Below are 27,006 nucleotides of genomic sequence, written 5' to 3' on the forward strand. Positions count from 1 at the left end.
ACAAATCTTCCAACTTGGTTCAGTAAATTTTAAATGGGCATTACTGTCCCGAGAAACAAATAATCAACACATCAATGTCATACATTATTTAATATTTATTCAGTTCAACCATTACATAATTAAGGCTTGCTGTACCTCAATTTTCATGATAAAATTCTTAATTATTTCTTGAGTCCGGCCCTAAATCTGCAGCATGATGCAATATGGATGTCATTAAATTGTCCCTGTAGCCTGGTGCATCTGATTTAACAGACATTAATTTGAACACTGTTAATTAACAAAATGTACCCATTCTTTACATATTTAACATGTTTGATTTTATTAAAAGTAAAGCTGGAGCACCAGACATTCGTCTGCATATGTGGGTCATTAATAGATATAGCGTGTGTGGTGTATAGGTGCAGGTGTGTGTGTGTGTGTGTGTGTGTGGTGTATAGTGGTGTGTCAGTAATAGATGCAATGTGCGTGTGGTGTATAGATATAGGTGTGTCAGTAATACATGCAGTGTGTGTGGTGTATAGGTATAGGTGTGTGTCAGTAATATATGCAGCGTGTGTGATGTATGGGTATATGAGACATCTCCTGGCTGTGCTCCTTGGCGTAAGGCCACAGGTAGAAGTCGATGAGGGCGGAGTTAATGTGACAGGGCCGTCCGTCTCTCTGCTCCACCAGCTTGCACAGCTCCGCCTTCATCCGCTCCACACACCAGATGGAGCAGCCGCGGATCTCCACCTCCCTGCGATCTCCTGAGGGGAGAAGCACTCCTAACAGAAGGAGAGAGAGGGGAGTCACACACACACAAACACACAAACGCACCCACGCACAGTACACACACACACGCAGAAAAGAGATTTACACACACACGTACACCCACACACATGCATGCATGCACACACATACACACACACAGATCGGGGATTTACACACACACGTACACCCACACACATGCATGCATGCACACACATACACACACACAGATCGGGGATTTACACACACACACGTCAATATGTACACACCTTCTTTCAGTGTATTCATGAGTGAGTCTGAGTATCGCAGTGCCCCCAGGTAGACCAGGGCCTGGGGTACCCTGTAATCCGCAAACATGGTCAGGTAGTCCAGGTTGGGGATGCTTCCTTCTCCTCTCGCCTCCATGATCCCCCAGAAATCAGCCAGCAGGATCTGGGCTCTCTTATAAAAGGCAATCTTCTTACCCTGAGACAGAAAGGCAGGAGCCAGTAACAGAACAACACATTAGAACAAAAGAATCATCACGACCTAAGGATAACCCACAGGGAAGGCTGTAGACAGCAGGCGAGACTGTGTTTCTGAGTCTGACCAGCAGATGGCGCTGTGACACTAACAGCAGCACAGTGGTGCTCAGTGGACTGTGAGCCTCAGTTCTGGCCTGAGGGTGGCGCAGTGGAGCAGGGCTCAGCGGTGAGGCAGAAAGGGGCGGGGCGATGACCTCACCTCGTACTCGGCCTCGTCGCGGTACGACGGCAAGTTGTCCACGATGTGGCGGATGAGTCGCCGGGCGTCGGCGTCGCCGTGGCTGAGGAAGCGGCGCAGGGAGCCGCCGTATCGCAGCAGGACGGCCCCGCCCTCGTTCAGCGCGCGATGGCGCTCCGCCAGCATGGGCATGGGCGTGGCCGTGTCCGAGCGCAGGACCCTCCCCAGGTCCTCCAAGCTCACGCTCGCCATGTACACGGCGTCCGTGATGGGCACGCCTGCGGGGGGAGGGGCGGGGGGGGAGAGACCACGGTCACACACATCGCTCACGATAACCACATATTCAGCTCTGCTCTCTGCGCTCACTCCAACTCACAGGTTTCTTGTGAAACGCAAGGTTTCCGTGGCAATGCATTTCCCGAGCTACCGCATAAAATGGATGTCATGCCATTCAGTCTAATGGACGCAGAAACAGGCCTGAACAGTACAGCCCTTCACCTGAGCAGACATCAGGGTGTAGCCCACATGCCTTACAGGTGATCAGCGGGGGTGTAGCACACTGCGCAGCTAGCACAGGGCTAACAGAAACACGGCTAACCAACATGGCATCATTCCCTCCGTTACCAAGGTGACATCGGCGGGGGTCACACTCATTGGCCGTGCCCGAATCAGCACACTATTGAGAATAGAAGTTGTATACGTATGCAACTTGTACACTCAATAGTGGGCAAGTGCGATGGATTCGGACGCAGCCAGTTGACGTAGAGTGCATACTGCCACCTTCACAGGAAATGAGGTCACCGTGGTACCGCATGTGTAATCGTGCAGAGCAGTCGTTCGAGTGCCTCACCCTCGTCCATCGCCCTGGTAACGGCGGCGCAGAGCGCCATGTAGCCGCTGTAGGTGGCGCCGCGGCAGGTGACCGTGCACTGCCGGTCATCGCGGTCGGGCCAGAAGGAGAAGTTCATGGTGTCGACCACAAAGACCCAGTTGATGTGGAGGTCAGAGTCGAAGGCGGGGGCCAGTGGGTTCATCTTCTTCCAGCCCTGCGGCGTGAACACCTCGCTGTCCCGCAGGGCGTACAGCATCTCCGCCGCCCGGCGCACGCCCTCCTCCTCAACGAACACATCGCGGCTGCGCTCGGCCACCCAGCGGCCCGACTCGCGCGGGGGCAGCGGCTCCTCCATTTCCCGGCAGAGTCGCGGTCCGCCGCCGCTCTACGGAAGAGAAAAACAGCGTCCGTGTCCCACGTTACTTAAGTACGTTCGCCTCACTGACATGAAAGCTGTCTCAGGAAAAACACGCGGTCACTGCACCTCAGTTTTCACGTGGACTATGTTCTCTAGGCCCACAAACAGCCTTGCATTTACGATGGGCAATTGCGTGCGCTGCTAAATCTGCTAATCATTTACATTGCCTAATTCAGCCATTTAGCAGGCATTACAACTAGAGCGAGTGCACATTAGGTCAGAGGCACAGAGGTAGACCTCAAAAATGATTTAATGCATTCTAACCAGGAACCAAAACAGAAATTCTGTATGTATTCAGGATTCGTATTTTGGCTCTTGGTAAGCAAAGTAAACCTGCATTCGTACTTCAGTGACATCTTAACGCGTGTCAAAAGGGGCGTTTTGCATTTACGCAAATGGCACGTGACACTGCTGAGTAGCAACATTGGGAAATTCTGGCTCGAATTTGCTTTGGTAAGGTGTAGAACTGCAGATAAACAGAATTTTCGTATTAACGCATATTTAACAGATGACTAAATATTTACTGCTCAAGTTTAATCATTGTTTTTGCAGTCTGCTTAAAGGGACAGTTCGTACGCGAAGTCCTTATAAGTTGCCCAAAATTGAACATGTATCGTGTCAAAAACCGCCGATGAAAACTTATCGTGCGTTTCTATCGTTTCGCATGGTGCTTTGACCAGTTTGTTTTGCCAAATGTAGCGTTCTGGCTTTTTGGAAACTAGCAAAACTGCAACAATATTATAGTTTTAACCCGATGCGGCAAGTGTTCATAATACTTGCATAATCGGGCGCGATTTTCGAGAATTCATTTTGGCGTATACTTTATATCACATGTATCAGGAACAATACTAGAATGGTTTCCAAACTTACCTAATGCTAACAACGAAAGGAAATGGCAGCCTCCTTTACATCCGGTCCTCTTCTGTGGCCTACGTCACGGGTCAGTCAGTCACTTATTTCGCGCCATTTTTTTATACGTGGTTACGGGCTTTGGGTCCGCCCACTAATGCCAAGTACACCACATTGATTTACCACACGCACTTTTCCAGAGCCTTGTACACTGAAGAACATACGTGTATTCACTTGATTAATATGAACTATAGTGCCACATTAGGCTAACATTGCCAGACCAGCCAGTAGACACAACATCACTAAAACACTACTGAACATCAAATGTTACCCAAGATCCAAATACAAATTCAGAATACATATTGCATCCATGTTCAGCCCTACAAAACAAGCATTAAACGATGAAAACATCCTAACCCAAATCCTTAAATACTACCATCTTAATTTGTAAAAGGTGGGATTTTTTTTTTTTGGGAAGGGGCGTGGAGATCTGTATCAGAACAGGAACAATCTGTTCTCATTCCCACTGTATGGATCACCCAAACCCAGGGTCAGGCCACCCTAACAAAAGACTGGCTGTTCTTAGAACCCCACTTTACATTAGGGATCATTTTCCATTCATTACATTTCATTTCAGGTTTGAAAAAACCCCAGCACAGAAACCAGCCATTTATCCTCATACACCATCCATACTTCATTTAGCACTCTTACCCAGAGTGGGTCACACAGATGACACTCTTGCACGCAGCTCATTTACACAGCTGGAAATTATTTCTGAAGAAAACGAGGTGGAGAACCTTGCTCAAGGGCACAACAGAAATGACCCAACTGGGAACTGAACCAGTTACACGCCCGGTTCCTACTGTAAAACGACCTCCCTGCGGCTCACTGAACACATGAAATGCTTTAAAGAGCACCGATAAGGATTTACTGAGTACATAATACTAAACAGCAGGTCATGTGCTTACACTTGTATTTCAGTTTGTTAAACAGCAACCGGGAATTCACACCTTTACCTGCCACTTAAATCAATCATTTAACCTGTTAACTTACCTGGCATCTAAACTATTCCCTGAAAACATTCTTTGAGCAAACGTCGGCAGCGCACTCCGCGCCATGTCAACAAATCGAGAAGGGCGGCCCGTTACAGGAGCATGGAAGAGGCGAGGCGAGGGGTAAAATGTGGCATGGACTTTATTACTCAAGAGTTTCAGCGAATAGGACTGCGGGACCGGAGTCAGAGCGCCGCGCGCACGCAGCCGACACCACTACAAACAGGCTTCAGTCCCCAGTCACGCACACGGACACAGCAGTACAGAGAGGAGGAAAAAAAAACAAAAAAAACATCACACGTTCGGACCCCATCCACACAGAAGTTTAAAAACGGGCCTGAAGTCTAGTCACATGGGCTCGGGTGCAACCCCACCCTTCCCCCCTTTTCTTGGTCCAATCAGTACATTTTTAAGAATATAACCCACAGAGCTGAGAAAGGAAAATTTCGGAGATTCAAATTCTATAAAATCCTTAGAAACGATCGATCCCAACTGTATATTTACATTTATACAGCCCCAGGCATTTTAGCAAACTGAAAAAAATGGCAACAAAAAAGGAAAAAAAAAAAAAAAGTTACCTAATTTTTCTCTTTTTTTTTTGTATTTTAAAAACGATAAAACGTTTCTTTTAAAGCAAGATTACATTCTGCATGTTGTGCTGAATGGATTTTGGATACGTGGCGGCCCAAAAAAAACAAACAACAAAAAAGAAAACATAGAAACACAGGTACACAAACGCAGGGGATTTAGTCTAACCTACGGGCACTGGGAAGGGCCCATGCAAAACAAAAAAGAAAAAAAAAAAAGAGGAAAAAACCTCAAAGGAAAAAGGGGCGGGGCTCCACTGGGGGGAGTGGAAACGGAGGCGGAGCTATAGGTGTGTGAGTGAAAGGTGGTGCAGCGCATGGAGGGGGGGGGAGGGAAGTGTACGCTAAAGCAGAGGAATGTTCTGAGAACGGAGCAGGGTTGCATCCCTTCGCTCCCCTCCTTTAGAAGAAACGACCAGAGTACTGCTTCACACTGAAATATAAAACAGCAAAAGAAAAATAATAAAGGAGGGTACTCAACCAGAGAGAGAGAGAGAGAGAGAGATAGAGAGAGAGAGGGTACATGTATTAGAGCTGAAATTAGAGGAGAGAAAATAGCGGACAGCTCACACTGTTCGGGTACAAGGGTGTTAAAAAGGTACAGAGGAGTAAACTACTGGGGGTGCGGGAGCCATTTGGGTAAAGGGATTTGTCATTGGGGATAAAGCAAGGCTACTGAATGGGGTACCGGGGGTGATACTGAGTTAAGGGGGTTGTTGGGTACAGGGGAGTAGTTATTGAGGGTCAGAGGGACAGTTACCAGGGCGTATGGATCAGTTATTGGGGTACATGGGTTCGTTGGGGTGTAGGGAGTTCGTTACTGGGGTGGAGGGGGTCAGTTATTGGGGTACAGGGGGTTAGTTATTGGGGTACAGAGGGTCAGTTACTGGGGTACAGGGGGTTAGTAGAGTGAAATGCTGCAGATGCAGAGAGGCCTGTGCCGTGGGGCAGACTGTGATTTGTTGTCAATTCATCCAAATAAAAACAACAAAATCACTAGTCTTCCACACAGAAGCAGGCCAGCAGGCCCCCGATCCTGTACCAAGCTACCCATCACTCAAAACCTTTACTTTTTATAAAAAAACAGCATTTTCACCAGAGAAAAAAGCAGCTTCCCCCATCAGCAGCGCAGGAAGAAGCAGCCGGTGGACATTAGCAAGAAGGGTAGAGGTGCACAGAACAAAGAATTAGTGAGGGAGGAGGTGCAGGTGTGTAGGGGGGTAGGGGGTGGGGGCAGAAGGAGGAGGAACAGGAGAAGAAAGGTACAGGCAGAGGAGGTACAGGTACAGGTGTTTTGGGGCAGGTATGGTCACTCGTACAGAGAGTCCAGGACTTGCCTATTCTGTAATAGGTACTGAGCGTTCTGTATCTGGTCCTGAGTGCCCGTGATGGTGATGATGCGATCCTCAGACCCCTCCAGCGGCTCGTCGATCTTGATCGACGCTCCAGACTCGTGACGGATCTGTTTGATGCGCTGACCGCCTTTCCCGATGATCGACCCGGCCAGCTGCAGGGAGGAACACACACACACACGCGCGCGCGCACAAGCACAAACACACACACACACACACACAGACACAAACGCGCGCACAAGCACAAACACAAACACACACACAAACGCGCGCACAAGCACAAACACACACACACAGACACAAACGCGCGCACAAGCACAAACACACACACACACACAAACACGCGCACGCACACATGAGCACACGTGGTCATCACCAGGGCAACCAGCCACACTGCTTCTGCCCCCCACCCCCACCCCCACTGAGCATGTGCAGCAGACTCACATCTTTGGGGATGGTCACTTGTGTGGTGATGACGGGTCCCCCCATATCGCCGTAGGAACCGCGGCCCCCTGCAGAGAGTGTGGGAGGAGAGGGTTCTGATTTACCTGCATTTCCAGGAGGATTCAGAATCAGCACGCAGAACAGCGGGGGGGGGAGGGGGGGGGGACTCACCTGACTGATACGGCTCCCAGGATGAGCTGCTGTCTGCAAAATAAAAAATAACAAATTTTATTTAATTTAAAGCATAATCAACATGCACAGCCTCCAAAGATTTTATTTTCATGACATAAGTGTATTTGATAACAAAAAAAATTTCAGTGAAAATACTATTTTTAATTAACAAAACAGTAGAATATATGGCTCTTCAGATTAAGAGTACTCATGAATGTACACACACACACACACACACATGCGTGTATACATTTACACAGACAAATATACACACAGATCCTTCCCCACAAAACCCATGAGGACCCTTTACTCACCATACCCTCCTCCACCCTGTACGGTCCATGGGGGGGGGGGGGGCAAGCGAGAGAGAGAGAGAGACAGAGAAGGAAGGTTAGAGAAGCATTTCAACTGTGCAACACTTACATCTTTAAGAGTGCTGACATTTTGTAAACAAAGGCTCCCTCTTATTCGCTGCTTTCATCTCGGTGGTCACCAAGACGACAACCTATTCAGAAACCTGTTGCCTAGCAACGGCACGCGGCTCAGAGGGAACTGCCAATTTTCTTTCCAAATCTGCACGAAAAAAAAAAAAACCCAGCTGCCCTCAGCACCCCCTTCCCCTCTGTACACCCAAGTACCACCACTTTGCAGCCTTCACTACACTTCCCAGAATTCCCAGTGTCCAGTAGCTTCTTCACTACAGACTCACCATGCTGTCGTAACGATCACCAGGCCTCCCTCTGCGGTCGGAGCTAGAGACAGATGCAGAGCAAAAGAAAGGAAAGGGGGAGAGAGAGAGAGAGAGAGGGCAAGACAGGGAGTCAGAGAGAGAGAAAGTGTTCATAATCCTACCAGTTGAAAAAATAGTCACCAACATCACATCTCCAAACAAGTGCAGCTCGTAAGCCTAAGCACACTTGTGCGTACACACCGGGAGTTTTAAAGTAGAGACAGCAGCGCGTTGTGAATGTGGGGATGAAGGACGCGAGTCAGATTAGATACGGACAGGAGAGGCAGTGGCGATGGCAGGCAGCACTATATTAGCACGGATCACACAACCAAAGGGCCGTACCCAGGTCAGCCAGCATCACACTTTACTCCATCTCCACACACTTAAGAGGGAACACTAAAACTGTTCCCAGATCAGCCTTCGCTGCGGGGCCCGTCTGAGACTTACCTCGGTCTGTCGTCGCCGCTGCCATGATACGTCTCGTAGGAATACTGGTCATCTCTGCAAACGGTTTGAGAATGGGGCACACACAGGACCATGTGAGCGTCACACACTCAGCTCCAGTGTACTCATCTACAACCAAGCTCTACTGCCCAGGCATGGGGAAATATGTACAGGGCATGGAACAGGACAGACAGCTAAAAATGACTCCAGATGCACAGTTACACAGCCAGTCTAACACACACACACACACACAGCCAGTCTAACACACACACACACACACACACACACACACGAGCAGTTACAGCCAGTCTAACACACATAAGAGAGCAGCCAGTTACAGTCTAACAGGTGAGCAGGTAAGATGTGTGTTAAAGCTGTTTGACAAATGAGTGGGGTTATGAGGATTTTAAAACTCTTTCTTCTAAGTCCTGTGGCTGGAGTGGTATTCTCTTACCCTCCTCTAGAGGGCGGGGGAGGGGGCAGGGGCAGGTTTCGGGCTCGGCTGCCCCCCCGGGCCCCCCGTCCTGGCGGGGGAGGCGGGGGTCCGCGGCGAGGGCTCAGGTCCTCGTAGTCGCGACGGGAGGGGGGCATGGGGCGCCCCGCCCGGCCCCCCGGGGGCATGCGCTCGAACCCGCCGCGCCCGCGCATGGGGAAGCCCATGGGCCGCCGCCCGCGCTCCTCGTACATCATGGTGAAGCCGCCGTAGTCGTACGTCTCGTCGTAGAAGTTGGGGTCGTAGGATTGGGCGCGTCCTTTAATTGGGGCCTGGGGGAAGGGGGGGGACATGGGGAATGGTGACTCAGACCCTCCCTATCATCAGTGTTGATAAAAACAGATGAATGCACCCGCTCGGGGGGGAGTGGCCTATGGGCCGCTCCTGGGTTTGAGTGACAGCGGAGGGGACTCACCTCAGCGATCAGCTCCAGCATGACTTTAATGCACTCGACCACACGCTCGGGCTTCCCCCCGACCAGGACCACGCGGTCCGTGGAGTGGGGACAGCACTCCTGGAACAGCTTGATGCTGGTCTGGGTGTTCTGGAGGACGGAAGCGGAGGGGTCTGTTAGGCACCCAAACCGCAGCCCCCCCACCACCACACGTCCCACAATTCACCTCTCAGCTCACACTTAGTCACCGGCTGGCTAGGAGACGCACAAACGATGACAATCACTCCAGGAAGTACCTTGAGGGCCAGTTTGAAATTCTCCCCGATTCCAGGGTGATTGTTGGATTTCAATGATTTTCGCCTCGTTTTGCACCTCAGAGAGCTATCAGCAGCTGACAAGCAGTAATTTGAAAGCTCTAAAGCTCACCATTCTCTCTCAGCCCAATTTAAAGCTCACCCCTCTCTCTCTCTCAGCCCCATTTAAAGCTCACCTCTCTCAACTCCTTGATTTTGGCTCCTTTCACACCAATGATGCTACCAGCCAGACTCTGGTGTATGAGAATGCGCAGCTCGCAGTCAAAGTCCAGTCCACTATAGTGCTGGTACTGTAACACAAACACAAACCAGTTATAGTGCTGGTACTGTGAAACACATAAACACACACTCTCAATATGCTAGTATTGGGACACACACAAAATCCCGCTATAGAGCTGGTACTGTAACAAACACACAATCCTGCAATAGTTCTGGTACTGTAACATCCACACACATTCTAGTTAGAAGCATACACAAACCCCGCCCCTTTGTCAGAGCCCCACCCCCCTGCTCACCTCCTCTAGCGTTGGGATGATCTTCAGCAGGATCTCGCCAATGGTGTCGATGTCAGCGCTGACGCTCAGGATACTTCAGGTCATTTCCCCAGAAAAAGGAAAAGACAACAGAGTAAAATAGAGAGGAAGGATCACAAACGTGTTTTAGACTAAAACACACACACACACCCACCGACAGACACACAGTACTAAAGAACAAAAAAAACATGAGCAAATGTACAGTACGTGTTGGAGAGAACTGAAACACACTTAAGGCTCCCACATAGGCAGGGGGCGGGTGTCCATGTTAGGGGCATGCACTGGCTTCAGAAGAGGCCTAATATGGAGGGACGGGGGCGGAGCGGAGGGGAGGGCTCAGGTAGTGGTCTCTCAATGGGGGCCAGTCCCTCACCCGCCACAAAAAAAAAAACAAAACCAAAAAATAAAACGCCCGCTATCACCATGGCGACACTGGTAACACCTTGTTGCAAGGGGAGCTGGGGGGCGGCAAGAGAGAATGGCGGAGGGGCTTGGCATTAGCAGCATATGGAAGGGGGGGGGCGGGGGGGTAGAGAGACCAGCCAGAGGGCTCACAGAGACACCAGAGGAAGGGGGGGAGCAAAGAAACAGACACTGATGAATGAGGGAAGCGAGCGAGACTGATCCCCTGCTCACACCATGGAGGACAGGTGATGTTCGGGGGGGGGGGGATGGGAGGGGAGGGGGGTGAAGCAGCAGCACCTGATGCTGCTCTCCTTCCACAGTGAATGAGGGAGGATCTGACACACAAGAGGCCCAAATTAGAGGCGTAAATGTGGGGAGCGACAGAAGTACACAACAGAAGAGAAGACGGCTGTGGAACAGGGAGGGAAAACGTCACTGTGGAAAAAACAACTGAAAATTCAATCAAAGGCAGATCATAGAGACATGGATTCTGATCTAAATCAGGCAGTGTGGGAGTAACCGATGGGACATACCGCTCTGGGCCACTGCTGTCTGGGACTGATACACTGGCACTGTACTGCAGGGGTGGGCGCGGGGCAACCAGATAGGTGCCCGTTTTGGGGAGGGGCACGTTTATGGGCGTGGCCACCCGGGGGGGTCAGGTGGGCGATCAGGGGTGGATGTTGGGCATCGAGGTGGGCAACGCAGGAGGGGCGTGGCGATCCAGAGCAAGGCCAAAGGAGGAGGGGCCAAAAATAAAAAAAATAAAAGGAGAGGGAGAAGGGGGGGGGAGAGGAATACATTTTAATACAGGCTAAATTCGGCACCGTTACCGCACTGTTTAAACGCACAGCTCTGACGGGACGGGGGGCGGGGCCTCGCAGGGTCCAGGAGCACTGTTGCACCCCATGGGAACTAGCGGGACGGCCGTTAGATTCGAGGACCTGGTTAAACCCCCCCTCTCACTCTGGGCTGGTGCAGCCAAACGGGCTTTAAAAGGCGTGACGCTGACAGGCGGGAACAGAGATACTACAGACACCCCCGAAAACGAGGGCCGCTTGCACCTCTACAGCCAGCCTACGCACTGCGCACACGGACCACACCTTCTGCCCACTGCCCCGAACCCTACTGCAAACTACACAACTGACACACAATGGCTTTGAGCAGACTGACTGGAGGACACTGCACTCTGCTCCAACAGTGTCGTCGATTTATAATGAATTGGAGCAAAATTCACACAGAACAGACATTTAACACTGCTAGCAAAGTTACTCTTCTCTGCTGCTAAATTAATGTATGTAGACATACACTTATCATAGCTGCAGACTGTCAGCAGGGCATTATAAAATGCCTTTCATTATTCCTGTAATACACCGGTTTCAGCACATTTTCCTAATAAACACATTTCCACAGCACAGTATTACAGATGCAGCCAGCAGGAGCTAAACAGTGTAGCGGGGCTAGCCTGTTAAATTTTATTTCCAACCGAACGCTATCGATTTTACGATAAAATCAATTTCAACGTATAAAATTTACCAGATTGGCTCACACAGTTTCACGAAAACAGCTTGCTAACCCCAGAGAGGAAGGGTGTGCACACGGCCAGCAAAATTAAACCCCAATTAAATTGAAGCAATTTCAAGCTCCTCTCGGAGAAAAGAGCAGACAGACAGTCCGACCGCTCAGCAGACAGCTGGTGCGCTGCGTTTACGACCCTGACGGACGTCTCACTCGCAGGATTTCTGAGATTATTTTTGGAGGAGGACTGAGCTTTCTAACGGGGGCGGGGTTCTGACGGGCTCGCCTCTCGGCTGACGCAGTTCTGCGCATCGTCAGCGGCTCGCTGGCGGGGCTACGGTCGGACGTGCCCGAGCGCCCCGAGGCTGAGTTGCCGCGGAGACTGTACTCACGTCAGAGCGCAGCGCTTTGATGTTCTTCCCTCCTTTCCCAATCACAGCCCCCGCATTCTGTGGAGAGGGGAGCACAAGCACCGGGTAACCAATAGGAGCGCAGACTGGGGGGTGGGTGAGAGGGGTGGGCGGGGCAGGGTTAGGACTCACCTTGCTCTGCAGCAGGATCCTCAGTTCCTGCATGTCCTCTGCGTTTCGGGACCTCTTAAAGTCCTGCTCATCATCCATATCCTCAGCTGGACGCTTACCTGGGGGGGGAGGGAGGGGGGGGGGGGGGGGACACAGTCAAACACCCTGAAACAGCCTTGCCGCTCAATTCAACACCAAATAAGGAACCTACTGTCACACATCATATGGACCTCATTACAGAGAATCACCATCAACAGGGAGGCTGTAGGTCAATTTCCTTAAGCTGAACCCAGTACAGATCTGGGAGGGAACTAATCCAGTACTAGCTTTCTGACAAAGTGTCTGCTCGACAAACACACCAGAGCTGGGCTTGTGTGGCTGCCAAGGCAACCACTGCCCCTTGCATCATATGCAATATACATTTAGCTTAACCCGATGAATAAGAGAATTTAGACCCGACCATGCACACCTGGTGTGCAGCATACACACAAACACTTCCGGGGTATTAAAACAGAACACTTAAATCACCAAAAAACATTTTAAAAGCACAGCATCACGTAATTATCAAAGGCGAAGGGCACCCCTCTTATGCAGCCAGGGCGGCGCTAGCTGTTAGGAAGGACGGTTACCGTTGGTTTCTGTGCTGCTGAAAGTTGTTTCCTCTTCCTGCTGCTCAATTTCAGTCTCCATTGTCCTGTAAGGTGGTGAAAAGAAGCGCTGTTCCTCTCTCCAGCACACTGCTGCAGGGAAACATCACCAAGTGAGACCCCAGCCCTAATTCCCAACCTCGGGAGAACTGAATCAGACCCCCAGAACTCACCTCTATTTAAGCGGCTCCAAGGGGCGTGTCGTGGGCGGAACTACAGAAGCCTCTTGAGCTCCTGGAACCTGTGACAAAAGAAAACAGCAACGCGCCTTCAGTTTCCGCGAACATGGGTTTGGATCGGCCATGCACCGAACTAGCATTGTGACAAAAAACACCACTACATTTGTCCAAATTTAGCTTGATTCTTACAGGTTCTTATGTGGTCGCCAGTATGAGGATCGGTATAGGCAGTACTCATTTAGTAACGGACTTATTTCGAATCTGTGAACAAATACTGCAGACTGCCTGCCGCGCAAGTGAAGTCTACGCCGGTGGAAAATGCTTACACTATCCAAGCCAGCGTTCAGAGGAACAAACAGTGTTAATGACGTTAAACACGAGAGTTTAGTTGGGCATTTTCTACACGCTGATCACCAGCTATATCAACACTAGCTAACGATAATTCCTAAGCTAAATATCAAGCCAACCGAATGCATATCTACCGCGATCTACCATTGTAGTCCGCTAGCTAACACCAGTACACCAAGGAACAACGAAGACCGGAAGTATTGCGTTTACTGGGTAGCTAACGCGTGAATAATCGCTACTCATAGAATAGCACCAAAGCCACACTAATGAGTTTGACGGCGTTTCTGTGCCGCATTTTATCATGAAATGGCTGCTGGTTCCACAGAGAGCAAATATAGACTGAAACTTAGCTAGCATGATGGCGGACTACATGTTAGCTAGTTTAGGATGACCGACGTCCATTTTAAAGTCAACATTACCGCACGTTTAGTCTGTACCTACGTTAACAACGCAACGGGGTGGAATTTATCCACGTGAATTAATGACCCGCTTCGTATATCAATCACACACTATTTTTAACGATATGAAAGCACGCGTGATGGTTTGAACACCGTGTGCTAGCACAACACGTCCACGGCTAGCTAGGCCCAACACCGTCAAACAAAAAGCGGGGGGTTCTAGTCTGCCATTTAGCTACACTTGTATTAAAGGTAAAAGGTTAGCTACAATCTTAACTTGTCTGTGGGATCAGAATTGCAGCCATTGGCGAGCTGAGACAATGTTCTTATAAAAGTGAAAGTAAAGCATACTGATCAGTGATAAACAGGAAGGCCTAACGCCAGTCATCGTTGCCCAGCACGGTTGACTAGTTAATCGTCAATTGGGGTATTCAGTTCTTGGAATTAGCCATTATTACGTTCAGAACTATAATAGTTTTCGCCAAGATTTTTAGTCGGGCAATTAAAATGGATAAATTGCTTTCCCAATTTATGGCCATCGCGAACAATTGCCGGTGAGTGGAATTTATTTCAATTAACGATACACTGTTTTTTGTCTGGGCAAGTAGCCTGCAAGCACAATGTTGCTAACACCAACAGTGTAAAATGCATTGGTTGAAGCAACATGGACAATGTGGTTGGTGTTACGTAGCTATTAATTAATAATATAACGTTACATTTATCGCGGAATTTTGGTTCCTACCGTCGCTTCACTACATTATTCTGAAATTTGGAAATTCAGCAATCCATTTAAGAACACTTGACCACTTACAACCTACCTGTAGACCTCGTCCTATCGTCTCCCCAGTGCGAGACAAACGCTAGCAGAAGATGTCTCGGGCTGTGGAAGAACCGCCCTTATGACTTTTCCCGTTCTCTGATTGGTGGCGACTGACTTTGGGACATAAAATCACTTCAATGATTGGATAGTCCTTTCACTTAAAGTTGTGTGACTACCAGTTTCATTCGCCCTTAGCTAGCGAGTTTGTTCTGTGTGAGATAAATTAGCAACTTGCATATGAACAGGATTTAATCTCTGTCCGGCTACCATTTACATCGTGCGTATATCACAGTGAATATGTATGAAGTTCAGGAACAAAAATATTATAAACCGCCAAATACATGAGCTTCCCTTTCTCACGCACAAAAATGTACAAGCGTGGCCACGCCCCTTAGTGTCGCGTTTTTTCTCGCGTTGTTTTGTTCAGATTTTGGCGCTTTGGCACTGATGGTTGAGTGTGTGTGGATGCGAGCTGGATAAAATAATTAATCGCCAGTCTGTTATGTTGAATGGATTCATCTCTGGTTTGCTTTTGTGGAACAGGATTTCAACATTTGTAAGTATTGTAGCTAGTAAACTGGCAAACTGTTGGTTTTAGTCTGTAGTCAGATGGTTTTCTGTGCTGCTAGTTGTCACGCTGCAGCCTAACCATTATTTCATGTTTAGCTAACAACATTACGTTTAGGCCAATAGAAATGATTCATCATTAGGCATCATTTTTTAGGTTTTAATATCTATTTACAATTAATTTCAGAGGACAAGTGCAAGATTTAGCTGTTCTGATATGGCAGCCACTTGCCACATAGGCTAATAGCTAAGCCTGTTGACCGGAGAAAAGGAGAGAATGGACAGAGCCAGGCTAATCATGACCACCATCAAATTCAAAATATGAAGGCAAATGACTAACTTAAGTGTGTGGTTGGTTGTTTGCTAGCAGGCTAAACTGTGCTGTTGTCTTATCCCCAGAGATGGTTGAGTAGGACCAGCCTGGTGACAGCAGCGGTGTGGCTGTGAGGATGGGTGAGTCAGGCTTGGCGCAGAGGGCTAAGGACTGGCTGCGCTCCACTTGGCACGTGCAGGTGCCCTCTGTCTGGGTGGAGGCCTGTGTGGCCTGGGTGCTGCAGGGGGCTGGGGGAGCGCCCGTTTCCCAGGCCCAGGTCAACCGGCAGGCCCTGGAGCAGTGGCTCCTCACGGACCTGCGGGACCTGGCGCACCCCTCGCTGCCCCCGCTGGGACGGGCCCCGAAGGCGGAGCTGAGCGGCAGCTTCTGCGTGCAGATGGACTCGGCGCTGGACGTGAGCCGCCCGGCCTACTCCCAGCTGCAGCAGCGCCGGGGGGCGGACTGCGCCAACGAGCGGGTGTCGGCGGCGACGCAGGCCACGCAGCGGCCCTGGGAGGCCACGCCCACGCGCGTGCTGATGCTGCAGCTGACGGACGGTGTGCAGGACCTGGAGGCCCTGGAGTACCGGCCTGTGCCAGCCCTGAGCGCGGACCTCCCGCCCGGCACCAAGCTGCTCCTGCAGGGGGCGCTGGAGTGCCGCTTGGGCGTGCTCCTGCTGACGCCGGCCAACGTGCGGGTGCTGGGAGGGGAGGTGGAGGAGCTCCGGGACATCCTGTCCCAGACCAGGGTGCTCGCCAGGGTCCTGGGGCTCCCCGAGGAAGACCAGCAAGCGGTCCAGGCCCGGGGGGCAGAGCCAGGCCCCAGGGACGTGGGCGTGTCGGACGAGGAGCTGCTGGCCAGCCTGGAGGCGGTGGCGGACAGCGGGTATGGCAGCAGGAACGAGCGGCCGCACCCCAGCCCCGCCCCCCAGCGCTCTGTCGCCCCCGCTGATTTTGATGAAGACTTTGACGACCTTCCACTGGACGAGCTGGACAGTGTCATCTTCCAGGAGGAATACAGCCCCGCCCGGGAGGCGGAGCCTGAGCTAGTGGAGGTGCAGCCTAGAACAAGTGGGGTGGGGCATGTGCCAGAGGAGTCCAGAACAAGGGGGGTGGGGCATAGACCAGTGGAGGTAGAGCCTAGAACAAGTGGGGTGGGGCATGGGCCAGAGGAGTCTAGAAAGAGGAGGGTAGGGCCTGAGCCAGTGGAGGTAGAGCCTAGAACAAGTGGGGTGGGGCATGGGCTAGAGGAGTCTAGGAAGAGGAGGGTAGGGCCTGAGCCAGTGGAGGTGGTGCCAAGAACAAGTGGGGTGGGGCATGTGCCAGAGGAGTCTAGAACAAGGGGGGTGGGGCATGGACCAGCAGAGGTGGAGTCTAGAACAAGGGGGGTGGGGCATGGGCCAGAGGAGTCTAGAACAAGGGGGGTGGGGCATGGACCAGCAGAGGTGGAGTCTAGAACAAGGGGGGTGGGGCATGGACCAGCAGAGGTAGAGCCTAGAACAAGGGGGGTGGGGCATGGGCCAGTGGAGGTGGAGCCTAGAACAAGGGGAGTGGGGCATGGGTCAATGGAGAAGGAGCCTAGAGCAGGGGAGGGTAGGTCTGGGGTGGTGCCTGGGCTGGGCAGTGTGTGTGTTGGTGGTGGGGACAGAGACCCAGGAGCTGACAGGGTGTGTGCAGTGAAACCCAAGAGCAGGGCAGGTGCTGGGCCCGTGGGGCAGGGCGGAGCAGGGGAGGCGTCGTCTCCCCAGGGGGCCTTGGAGGGCGGGGCTGGCGCACTCGCCGCGGCGACGGACTCCATCACTCCGCCGTTCACCTACCTGTGCGTGCTGGCGAGGGGCAGGGCCAGGCGGGCGCGGGTGAAGGCCTTCATCATCACCCTGCAGGGCAGCCTGCGGAGCAGCTCCGGGGCCTGGCAGGTGGGCGCCACCGTGTCGGACGGCACGGGCTACCTGGACGTGCGGCTGTCGGACGGCGTGCTGGCCGGCCTGATCGGGTTCTCGGTGGCGGAGTCGCGCGCGCTGCGGAAGGATCCGGAGCGGCAGCACCAGGTGCAGCGGGGCCTGCAGCGCTGCCAGGGCGCGCTGGTGGACATGTGCTGCCTGATGACCCTGCAGTACGACCCCGCCGCCGGGACCGGCACCGTCCTGAGCGCCGACCCGGTCACCGCCGACACCTGCAGGGAGCTGGAGAACCGCGTGCGCGGCCGGAACCAGCGCTGACCCAGACCCAGCGCTAACTTAGACCCAGCGCTAACCCAGACCCAACGCTAACTTAGACCCAGCGCTAACTTAGACCCAGCGCTAACTTAGACCCAGCGCTAACCCAGACCCAACGCTAACTTAGACCCAGCGCTAACCCAGACCCAGCGCTAACCCAGACCGAGCGCTAACTTAGACCGAGCGCTAACCCAGACCCAGCGCTAACCCAGACCCAGCGCTGACCTAGACCCAGCGCTAATTTAGACCCAGCGCTAACCCAGACCCAGCGCTGGCCCAGACCGAGCGCTAACCCAGACTCAGCGCTGATCCTGACCTAGCGCTAACCCAGACCCAGCGCTAACCCAGACTCAGCGCTGACCAAGACTGAGCGCTAACCCAGACCCAGCGCTGATCCTGACCTAGCGCTAACCCAGACCCAGCGCTAACCCAGACTCAGCGCTGACCAAGACTGAGCGCTAACCCAGACCCAGCACTAACCCAGACCCAGCGCTGATCCTGACCTAGCGCTAACCCAGACCCAGCGCTGACCTACACCCAGCGCTAATTTAGACCCAGCGCTAACCCAGACCCAGCGCTGACCCAGACCGAGCGCTAACCCAGACCCAGCGCTGACCCAGACCGAGCGCTAACCCAAACCTAGCGCTAACCCAGACCCAGCACTAACCCAGACCCAGCGCTGATCCTGACCCAGTTCTGACCCAGATGTCACCGACATACTGAACCATACATTCTGTTTTTACAGTGCCATGTACCACCTGTTTTATAAAGCTAAACATGTACGCACCTGAGAATAAACTGATGATAAACAAATGATGCTTTTGAAGGTGCCACATGTCACAATAAAAGAAAGTAATTGATTATTTTGATTCTGAGCTGCTGCTGCTATGTTGTAGGTGTTAAGTGCTTGGAACTGCATTACCTATAAGCAATCAGTGCCTTTGTTTGGCCTTACAGGAAGAGACCAACACTAATACCGTATTTTCTCCATTTCAATAATGTCCAGAACGGTTAGCTGGAGAGCATTGTGGGATTCAGTTTTTTTGAAAAAAAAGTCTGTCTACTGTAAGGGATTTGGGGCATTAGAACTGACCCTTGTGAGGGATTTGGGGCATCAGAACTGACCCTTGTGAGGGATTTGGGGCATCAGAACTGACCCTTGTGAGGGATTTGGGGCATCAGAACTGACCCTTTTAAGGGATGCTGGGAGTTAACAGGCTGAAGTGGGGCTGCTGGCAGTGCTCTCCTGTGGGCGAGCTTTCCAGAATATTCTCTCTCTCCACGCATCGTAGTCCCCCTCATTACCACGCACTGACGTGCCGGCCAATGAGATTTCTTTGTCACAGTCCATTACTCCTTAATCAAGTTCAGCGTCTTAATTAGTGCCCTGCGTTGCATTTCATTGATGTGTTATTTGTTAATTAGTGGGTGGGTGCTTAAGCCAGGCTAATGGGGGGCTGTGAGCGCTCATACTTCTGCGAAATTATGTCCACAGATGGACAGAGCCCAGAGGAGGAGCTGCCTCTATCACACCCCTACTGTATCCTGTGAGCCTGTCTGTGCTGCGCTCGCTATCAGACACAACAGTGTATCTGTCTGTACTGCGCTCGCTATCAGACACAACAGTGTGTATCTGTCTGTACTGCACTCGCTATCAGACACAACAGTGTGTATCTGTCTGTACTGCACTCGCTATCAGACACAACAGTGTGTATCTGTCTGTACTGCGCTCGCTATCAGACACAACAGTGTGTATCTGTCTGTACTGTGCTCGCTATCAGACACAACAGTGTGTATCTGTCTGTACTGCGCTCGCTATCAGACACAACAGTGTGTATCTGTCTGTACTGCGCTCGCTATCAGACACAACAGTGTGTATCTGTCTGTACTGCGCTCGCTATCAGACACAACAGTGTGTATCTGTCTGTACTGCGCTCGCTATCAGACACAACAGTGTGTATCTGTCTGTACTGCGCTCGCTATCAGACACAACAGTGTATCTGTACTGTGCTCGCTGTCAGACACAACTGTGTGTCTTCTGTCTGTAGTGCACTACCAAACACAACTGTTTATTCGTCTGTACTGCAATACCAAACCCAACCGTGTGTATCTGTCTGTACTGCGCTCACCAGCAAACACAACTGTGTGTATTCTGTCTGTATTGCAATACCAAACCCATCTGCATGCGTCCTGTCTGTACTGAGGTCACTGCTGGATGGCTGTGGCTAACCGGTTTCCTTTAGGACACCCCTGTGCTGGTAAGAATGCCACCATGCCAGAGGTTTACCAATCAAATCACACATGCCTGTTTCCGTTAGCACTGTCTTTCCGGTCCTATAGAGATCTCAGCAAGACAACAGCGTATAATGCATTAAATTATAAATACTGCATTATATAGGTGGACAAACCGCCAGAAAAGGATATACCCTGTATACCTGTATGCCCCCGCCAAGGCGTAACTTGGCGGGATGGCATACCTGCCATCCCAATCATTAAACTGTATGACCAACATATAAAGGTCAAAGTGCACACATGCCATATTGCTATAAGGGGGCCATACGTGTTGCTTTATTAAGACAGAGGTGCAGGTGAGCAGCCTGACCCGAGACCTGGCTGTTTGTGTAGAGGTGCAGAAAGGCCTCGTTTCCATTTGTTACAGAACGTTCTGTTACCGTGGAAAGATTGGGTCTAATATGCCAGCGCTAATGCAGAGAGCTCTCCTAAAAACAAGCCCTTCCCCCTCCCCCCACTGTTTTCCTGCAATAGGAATTAAAACTTTTTTTTTCTTTTTTTTTTTTTTTAAACACGAATTTCAGCATTCAGACAACGTCATGAGTTTTTGAAGTTTCTCCGAGTTTAAAATCATTATTGTAGAAGAAATGAAAATATTCAATAAAAATAATTGATGCAATTTGGGATTTTTAAAAAGTCCTTTATGTGGCCGCTGTTCCAGACATTATGCTTAATCACAGCAAGAGCTAAAAGGCTATTTAACTCTCAGGGACCAATATTTCCAAATTGCGGGAGGGAGAGAAGCAGAGGAAGGCACAGTGCTAATTTCTCTAATGTTTCTCCGTGCATGCGTTCTTACCGTTGGCTTTCCCCCGTTTTTGTTTCTATTTTTAGAAACGCAACCAATTGTAAATCCAAACTGATGTTTATGACTAATTTGCCAGCCCACAGTATGGCGCATAATGAAGATTCAGAACCGCGTTTTTCTCTGAATTCCTCTGTGAGTTGCCCTGTGGCAGAGCCCTGGATTCGGACCGGCGTTCGGGGAAACTAACACACACCAGCCCTTCCCCTAATGCGCCATTCATCGTCTTATCCAGTTGGCTAATTTAGATAATCGTGCACTTCAACCCTGGTCCGAAAATGGAGGTATTTAGAAAGAGAAAAAAAAAAATCTTTAGAGCAAAGTGCTCTGCCTTCAGCACAGGAGAAAGCAGAAGAGAACAAATTCTGGGTTTTGTCGTGTGTGTGTAGGCGTGTGTGTGTGTGCGCACGTGCATATGCGTGGTTTGTGCGTGTGGAGCCACATATGCATGGTGTGTGTGTGTGCACGCACATATGTGTGGCGTGTGTAGTGTGCATCCACATACGCATGGTATGTTGTCTGTGTGTGTATGCACGAATGTGTGTGTGTTTGTGTTTACACACGCATATGTGGTGTCTGTGTGTGCATGCACGCATATGCATGGTGTGTGTGTGTGTGTGCGCGAATATGTGCAGTGTGTGTGCGCATATGTGTATGGGTGTGTGTGTGTGTGTGTGTGTATGCATATGTGTATGGATGTGTGTGTGTTGAGTGCTTCTGTCCCTGATCAGCAGGGATGAGCTGCTGCTCTTATTTAACTTAATCATTTCTGCTGCGTTCACTGATCAGCTCCTGAGTGACAGCTGTAACTCTTCTTGTGTCTCCAAGTTAAACACTTTGCTGTGGTTTAATATGCCAGTGAACTGCCATTACTGTTCACTGCTAATTGAGCCTGCGTGATTGGATGAGTGAGAGTGAGTTAGGGGAAGTGAGTGCGTGAATGAGTGAGTGAGTGAGTGAGTGGTAGGGTGTGACCCCTCCTCCATAGAAGCCAGAGGCTTCTGCTGATTGGTTTAAAAATGGCAGTATGCACGGTCTCTCACCCCCCACTGCAGCATTAAAAGGAATTAATAAAAAAGCTTATTACCACCGAACAGAAGGATAAAGGATGACAAGTTCACAAAGGGATCTAAAAATTACTGCCATTTCTTTTGACCCGATTCTATAGCCTGGCGCATTTACTTACCGTTAAATAATTATATCAATTTGATTTGAATTATATAATTTTGTTCTACAAAAAAAAGGTATTTCTTGAGTGTGCTTATTAGAATAGAAAAGAGTATTCGGATCTCGGTGATTCCTTGGCTGTCATGTCGGCAGAAATAAACTCAGCGGCATGAATGTAAAATCTGTTCACTCTCTGCCTTCAAGTCTTCAACTGCCATCTCGAAATGTTCTGTTCCTGCTCCCTTCAGTCTTAAGAGCGACAGAAAAAGAAAATAAAGTAAGAAAAGAGGAAAGGGGAGGGTCTCACGGAGGGTCTGTGAAGCAGCGCGTTTTTGCTCTGTATTCATCCACCGCTGAGCCGCCATCCCAACTGTCAGAAAGTCATTCTGAACAACTTCCCCAAAAAAGGGAAAGGGACATGTACTGTAAGTGAGGAAGACAAAATGCACAAAAACAACCGAAATGGAATCAAAAGCATGATAACGTGACTAAATGATATCGGTTTTCTTTTGTTACATGTTCTGCTTTTCTGCATTCTCATGGTTCTTTGTAAATAATTGTTATTGTTTCACTGTTGACTGAAATGCAGAACTTACTCTTATTGTAGGTTTAGTTCTGTATTCAGCGCTTTCATTTTGATGATATGGCACCATATAAATAAAATGTGTTAATAAAAATGTATTTTTAAAAAAAGTATTTATGTATAATAATAATACCCAGATTGATTTTTATTTTATTTTTAACTGCATCATTAAAATATGTAATTCAGCTAGGGGCCCCATTTGTCATTTGACGTCCTGAAGGTGGATCATTCTGATAAACAATCATGGCGCTCGAAGTGGGATTCGTAACCGAACTTTAATGCAAATTTTGGGGAAATCATATATATTATGTATTTGTGTATACAAGGCTCCGTTATTTCATATTTTCGAAATTACTGAATGCATTTCTGATCGTTCTTTTCTTACCTGCCTGCACGGAAAGCGGCTGGAGAAATTGAACGAGGTGCAGATTGCTGGGCTGGCTCTCAGCTGTGGACTTACAGCGATGACGAGACGCGAGCCCAAAACCCAGCAGGCCCCGGGGCCCGGTGCTCAGGCCCTTCATCCCCCTGCTCTTCCGCTGGTTTAAATGCTCTTAACGAGCTCGGCGGCTGCGTTTTACGCCGCGCGGACGGGGGGCCGGGGAGCGCTGGGCAGACCGCGCCGCAATTAACTCCCGCGCGGGCGGCTAATGGGCCCCGTGCTGTTTACAGAGAGCTCGAGCGGCGGCGGGAACTGCGCGTTTCCCCCCGCGTCGCTGTGCAGCTCCGCTAAAAAAACAAAACAATGCGGAGGCTTGACTCCGGGTACCGCTGATGAATCGGTAAATTAGGCACGCGTTCCACAGAGCGCCGCACATGCGGGACGAGGGAAGAGATTGTTTTATTAATTACGCCGAATTATGGAAATGCAATTATGCGCTAATTGGAGGCGGGCGAAGTCTCTCCACACATGGAAACGGAGCTTCTCCCTTTGTGAATATTGATTGAGCGCGTTTCATTTGTTAAATCTAAAATGCGGCACCTGGCAGGCTGCTGATCAATTAGAACACATCTTCTTACTCTGCATACTCCGGCGAATATATTAAAAACAGCTATTATTCACATTAATGTCGGCGGTGGCCTAATTAATAACCGCCAAGCGCTTCATCCAAGTAGAACCTCTTATGAGAATCAACAAATGAATATTTTTGTTTTTAGGACTGCAGCACATGGAAAAAGATCGCCACATAGTGCCCGGCATTAGGCTTTTTTCCAGAGGGAATAGGGAAAGAACACGCAGGGGCTGGTTTGGATCTTCAGAGTAATATTTCCGGCGGCGGCACTCCAGAATGATCACAGGCGGTACCATTAGATCTCGGCGTCCTTGAGGTCAGGTGGTCCAGACCCAAGTCCCAGATCACCGAGCGGAAATGCTTCTGAAAGTGGGCTCCTGTTTTTCTATGAATACGCTTTTTTTCTTTCTTTCTTTCTTTTTTTTTTTTGCAAATGTTCTGGCCCAGTAATCGAGTACCTTTTAGACAGGAATCCAATTAGAAGCAGCCCTGTCCATAAAGGAAAACCAATTAAAAAGGATTACTGAAATACCTTCTAGAATGGCCTAATGTAACATGTTAGAGGGCTATACACACACAGAGACACACACATGCACAGACACACACACACACAATTTCCTTTTTATTTGGGTTCTGTTTTTTTTCTTCTGTTTGGGTTTTTGAAACATTTGATTTAACTGTCATTAATAACGGACGTGGACGAAGGCGGGGAAACGCGGAGATGCTTCAGCCGTAAGAACCGAGACACCCAGGGAAATCACCATCTCAAGGCAAGCTAACCCTTAATTGCATTCATTCTTACATGGAAGCACTGTACCATAATCAGTTTGAAAATTGACCAAAACAAACACGAGGGACACAAATTACGGCGCGAGATTAGGATAGCAGGTGATGGGAAGAATCCGAGCGTGTTCAGCAGAATCGCTAATTAATTGAATTTGACCTCGTTACCGTCTGAGAGCGCTCCGCCGCATGGGCCCGAGCCTTCAGCACGTCCTCTTCGTCAGAACAAGGAGGAGGGGTCGCTCCTCCACCGAAACATAAGGGGGGGGGGGGCTCCAACTTTCATAAGTTTAAGCAGTGTGCTCGGGCTGGGGAGCGGGATGGGACAGGCAATGTGTCCATTCTCTGCCGTGTTGTGATGCACTTCCAAATACAGGCACTTCCAATACTCTCTCTGAATTCAACAGGTGCTTACATACCCAGTTACACCAACTCTCCTCCAGGGTTTCTCTAACTCTCCATTAGAGTTACACCAGCTCTCCACCAATGTTACACTAACTTTGCATCAGAGTTACACCAACTCTCCACCAGTGTTACACTAACTTTGCATCAGAGCACCAACTCTCAACAAGTGTTACACTAACTCTCCATCAGAGTTACACACTCTCTCCACCAGTGTTACACTAACTGTGCACCAGTGTACTGCATTTAACTCTGCATTTAAATGTTTGCTTCTGGCCCTGAAAAGAGGCTCAGGTGATGTGCCTTTGCTCTGATATTTACTTCCTTTCTGATAAACGCTCAGAATCCAGATCGCCATTTTCTCTTCTTTTGAGGCAGGGAAACACATTTTAAAGCACTCCTGTTTCATGTTGAAAGTCAAGGGGTTTCCATGGTGACATTAGGGAGAGTTGTGAGAGTTTTGTGAGAGTTTTTCTCTAGGTAAAAGGTGAATTTTCACATGCCATTTATAAGCCTTTGAATACTCCAGAAATTATGTGCGTTGAATTGAGGGCGTCACGTGTGTCATGCATGAGGTGAATATTTTATGTGTCCCATCCCATAAACACGTCATTTCTCATCCTGAGAAAGCGATTCAATTTTTGAATCATTTCATAAAATGAATCTGTTATAAATCCTTTCATGAATGAGTCATTCACGATGAGGGTCTTAAGTTTAGGTTCTGTTGTTTACCAAGGTGTACCTTATATGGATCTACAGTTGTTTATTGCTTGTTGGTCTGATTTAAGTAATTGGTAATTGGACCTCACTGCTAGATACGCAGCAGCACACTGTGTGAGTGAAGCACAGAGCAGATCTTCCGCTCACAGATAAGAGCTAATAATCACACAGGCCGAGTCAGGGGGCTGGGCTCCTCGTTAGAACACTCAAGCCTCGTTAGAACACTCATATACATTCAGAATAAAAGGGAAGCAAAGTGCATGTGGCTGCCGTGTTCCGGAACATTCAGGCTACCGTCGTATAAATACAGCCCCCCTGCCGGGAAAGTACAAACTGTGTGCGTGCACACACACACACGCACGCACACACACACACACAGACACACACACACATGCATGCACACGCACAGACACACACGCACGTGCACACACACACAAACATACACATACACATGAACACACAGGCACACAGGCACACACACACACACACAGACACACACACATACACACAGACACACATAAACACATGCGCACACACACGTGCACACACACACACGCACAAGTGATGTGTTTTTGTGTCTTGTGGCTTCCTATACTACAAAAAAAGACCAGTTTCTGTGTGCGTGGTGCAGACAAGACCACAGCGATGTGTAGAACATCATCAGGCTGTATAGCAGGGCAGACCAGAACATGCCATTTAATTTTAATCAAATAAATCATGGATCCTCTCTTAAAAATTTTTTTTTTTAATTTTCAGGGGGACAACAAAATGCACCACCCACTTGCCCCCAACACCCAAGCTCTCCCCCACCCCCACCCTCATCCCTGAATTTTACTGTCTTTTGGTCTGTCCTCATTTGAAAGGTCTCGGGCTGAATTATTTAGACACAATAGATGGATAATGGGCTCCTCTTTGTCCCCTAATTAAGTATGGAGATTCAGCCTCACTTTAATTAACCATTCAGATCTCAGGAAGCTTCGCGCAGAGAGCGCAATTATATTATTATTATTCCCCCGATTTGAATATGGTAGTTAGCCTATGATTATTAATCTCTGAGAGAAGGTTAGACCTCCGGAGGCATGCCAGCTGGGTGGAAGGGCCAGGCTTGTTCCTGATTCAGAGAATTATCATTAGCCTGATGACAAACACATTAATCTGGCCCCGGCGTTCAGGGCTCCTTCCTAACTCCCCTAGTAAACAGCTCCGGGCGCTCTCATTGGCTTTAGCACTGTCGCTGCGCAGCACGGT

General features: G+C 49.7%; 3 protein-coding genes across 7 annotated transcripts; 1 reads left to right on the top strand and 2 right to left on the bottom strand.

The window, feature by feature from the left end:
- Positions 1 to 80: 80 nt before the first annotated feature.
- c10h9orf64 (chromosome 10 C9orf64 homolog) lies at positions 81 to 6,650 on the bottom strand. Of its 3 annotated transcripts, none has more exons than XM_035435569.1 (5): positions 6,525 to 6,650; positions 2,300 to 2,666; positions 1,471 to 1,727; positions 1,017 to 1,212; positions 81 to 764 (listed from the first exon to the last, which is right to left on the bottom strand). In XM_035435569.1, the coding sequence occupies exons 2-5, from the start codon at positions 2,634 to 2,636 to the stop codon at positions 535 to 537; spliced, it is 1,020 nt and encodes a 339-aa protein (XP_035291460.1). In that variant the 5' UTR covers positions 2,637 to 2,666; positions 6,525 to 6,650; the 3' UTR covers positions 81 to 534. The 3 variants fall into 3 exon arrangements, with proteins under 3 accessions (XP_035291460.1, XP_035291459.1, XP_035291462.1); XM_035435568.1 differs by lacking the exon at positions 6,525 to 6,650 and adding an exon at positions 3,570 to 3,676; XM_035435571.1 differs by lacking the exon at positions 6,525 to 6,650 and adding an exon at positions 2,766 to 3,525.
- hnrnpk (heterogeneous nuclear ribonucleoprotein K) lies at positions 4,725 to 14,991 on the bottom strand. The gene is made up of 17 exons (XM_035435564.1): positions 14,897 to 14,991; positions 13,327 to 13,394; positions 13,136 to 13,246; positions 12,528 to 12,625; positions 12,378 to 12,434; positions 11,001 to 11,044; positions 10,045 to 10,117; positions 9,706 to 9,819; positions 9,237 to 9,365; positions 8,783 to 9,093; positions 8,332 to 8,385; positions 7,864 to 7,906; positions 7,469 to 7,484; positions 7,155 to 7,187; positions 6,984 to 7,051; positions 6,525 to 6,694; positions 4,725 to 5,620 (listed from the first exon to the last, which is right to left on the bottom strand). The coding sequence occupies exons 3-17, from the start codon at positions 13,194 to 13,196 to the stop codon at positions 5,590 to 5,592; spliced, it is 1,302 nt and encodes a 433-aa protein (XP_035291455.1). The 5' UTR covers positions 13,197 to 13,246; positions 13,327 to 13,394; positions 14,897 to 14,991; the 3' UTR covers positions 4,725 to 5,589.
- Positions 13,835 to 18,319, top strand: rmi1 (RMI1, RecQ mediated genome instability 1, homolog (S. cerevisiae)). Of its 3 annotated transcripts, XM_035435562.1 has the most exons (3): positions 15,132 to 15,454; positions 15,865 to 17,144; positions 17,265 to 18,319. In XM_035435562.1, exons 2-3 carry the CDS (start codon positions 15,915 to 15,917, stop codon positions 17,994 to 17,996), a joined length of 1,962 nt encoding a protein of 653 aa, XP_035291453.1. In that variant the 5' UTR covers positions 15,132 to 15,454; positions 15,865 to 15,914; the 3' UTR covers positions 17,997 to 18,319. The 3 variants fall into 3 exon arrangements, with proteins under 3 accessions (XP_035291451.1, XP_035291453.1, XP_035291450.1); XM_035435560.1 differs by lacking the exon at positions 15,132 to 15,454 and adding an exon at positions 13,835 to 14,632 and having other exon boundaries at positions 15,865 to 18,319; XM_035435559.1 differs by having other exon boundaries at positions 15,865 to 18,319.
- Positions 18,320 to 27,006: the final 8,687 nt, after the last annotated feature.

The sequence above is a fragment of the Anguilla anguilla genome, chromosome 10, assembly GCF_013347855.1.
Source record: "Anguilla anguilla isolate fAngAng1 chromosome 10, fAngAng1.pri, whole genome shotgun sequence".
NCBI lineage: Eukaryota > Metazoa > Chordata > Actinopteri > Anguilliformes > Anguillidae > Anguilla > Anguilla anguilla.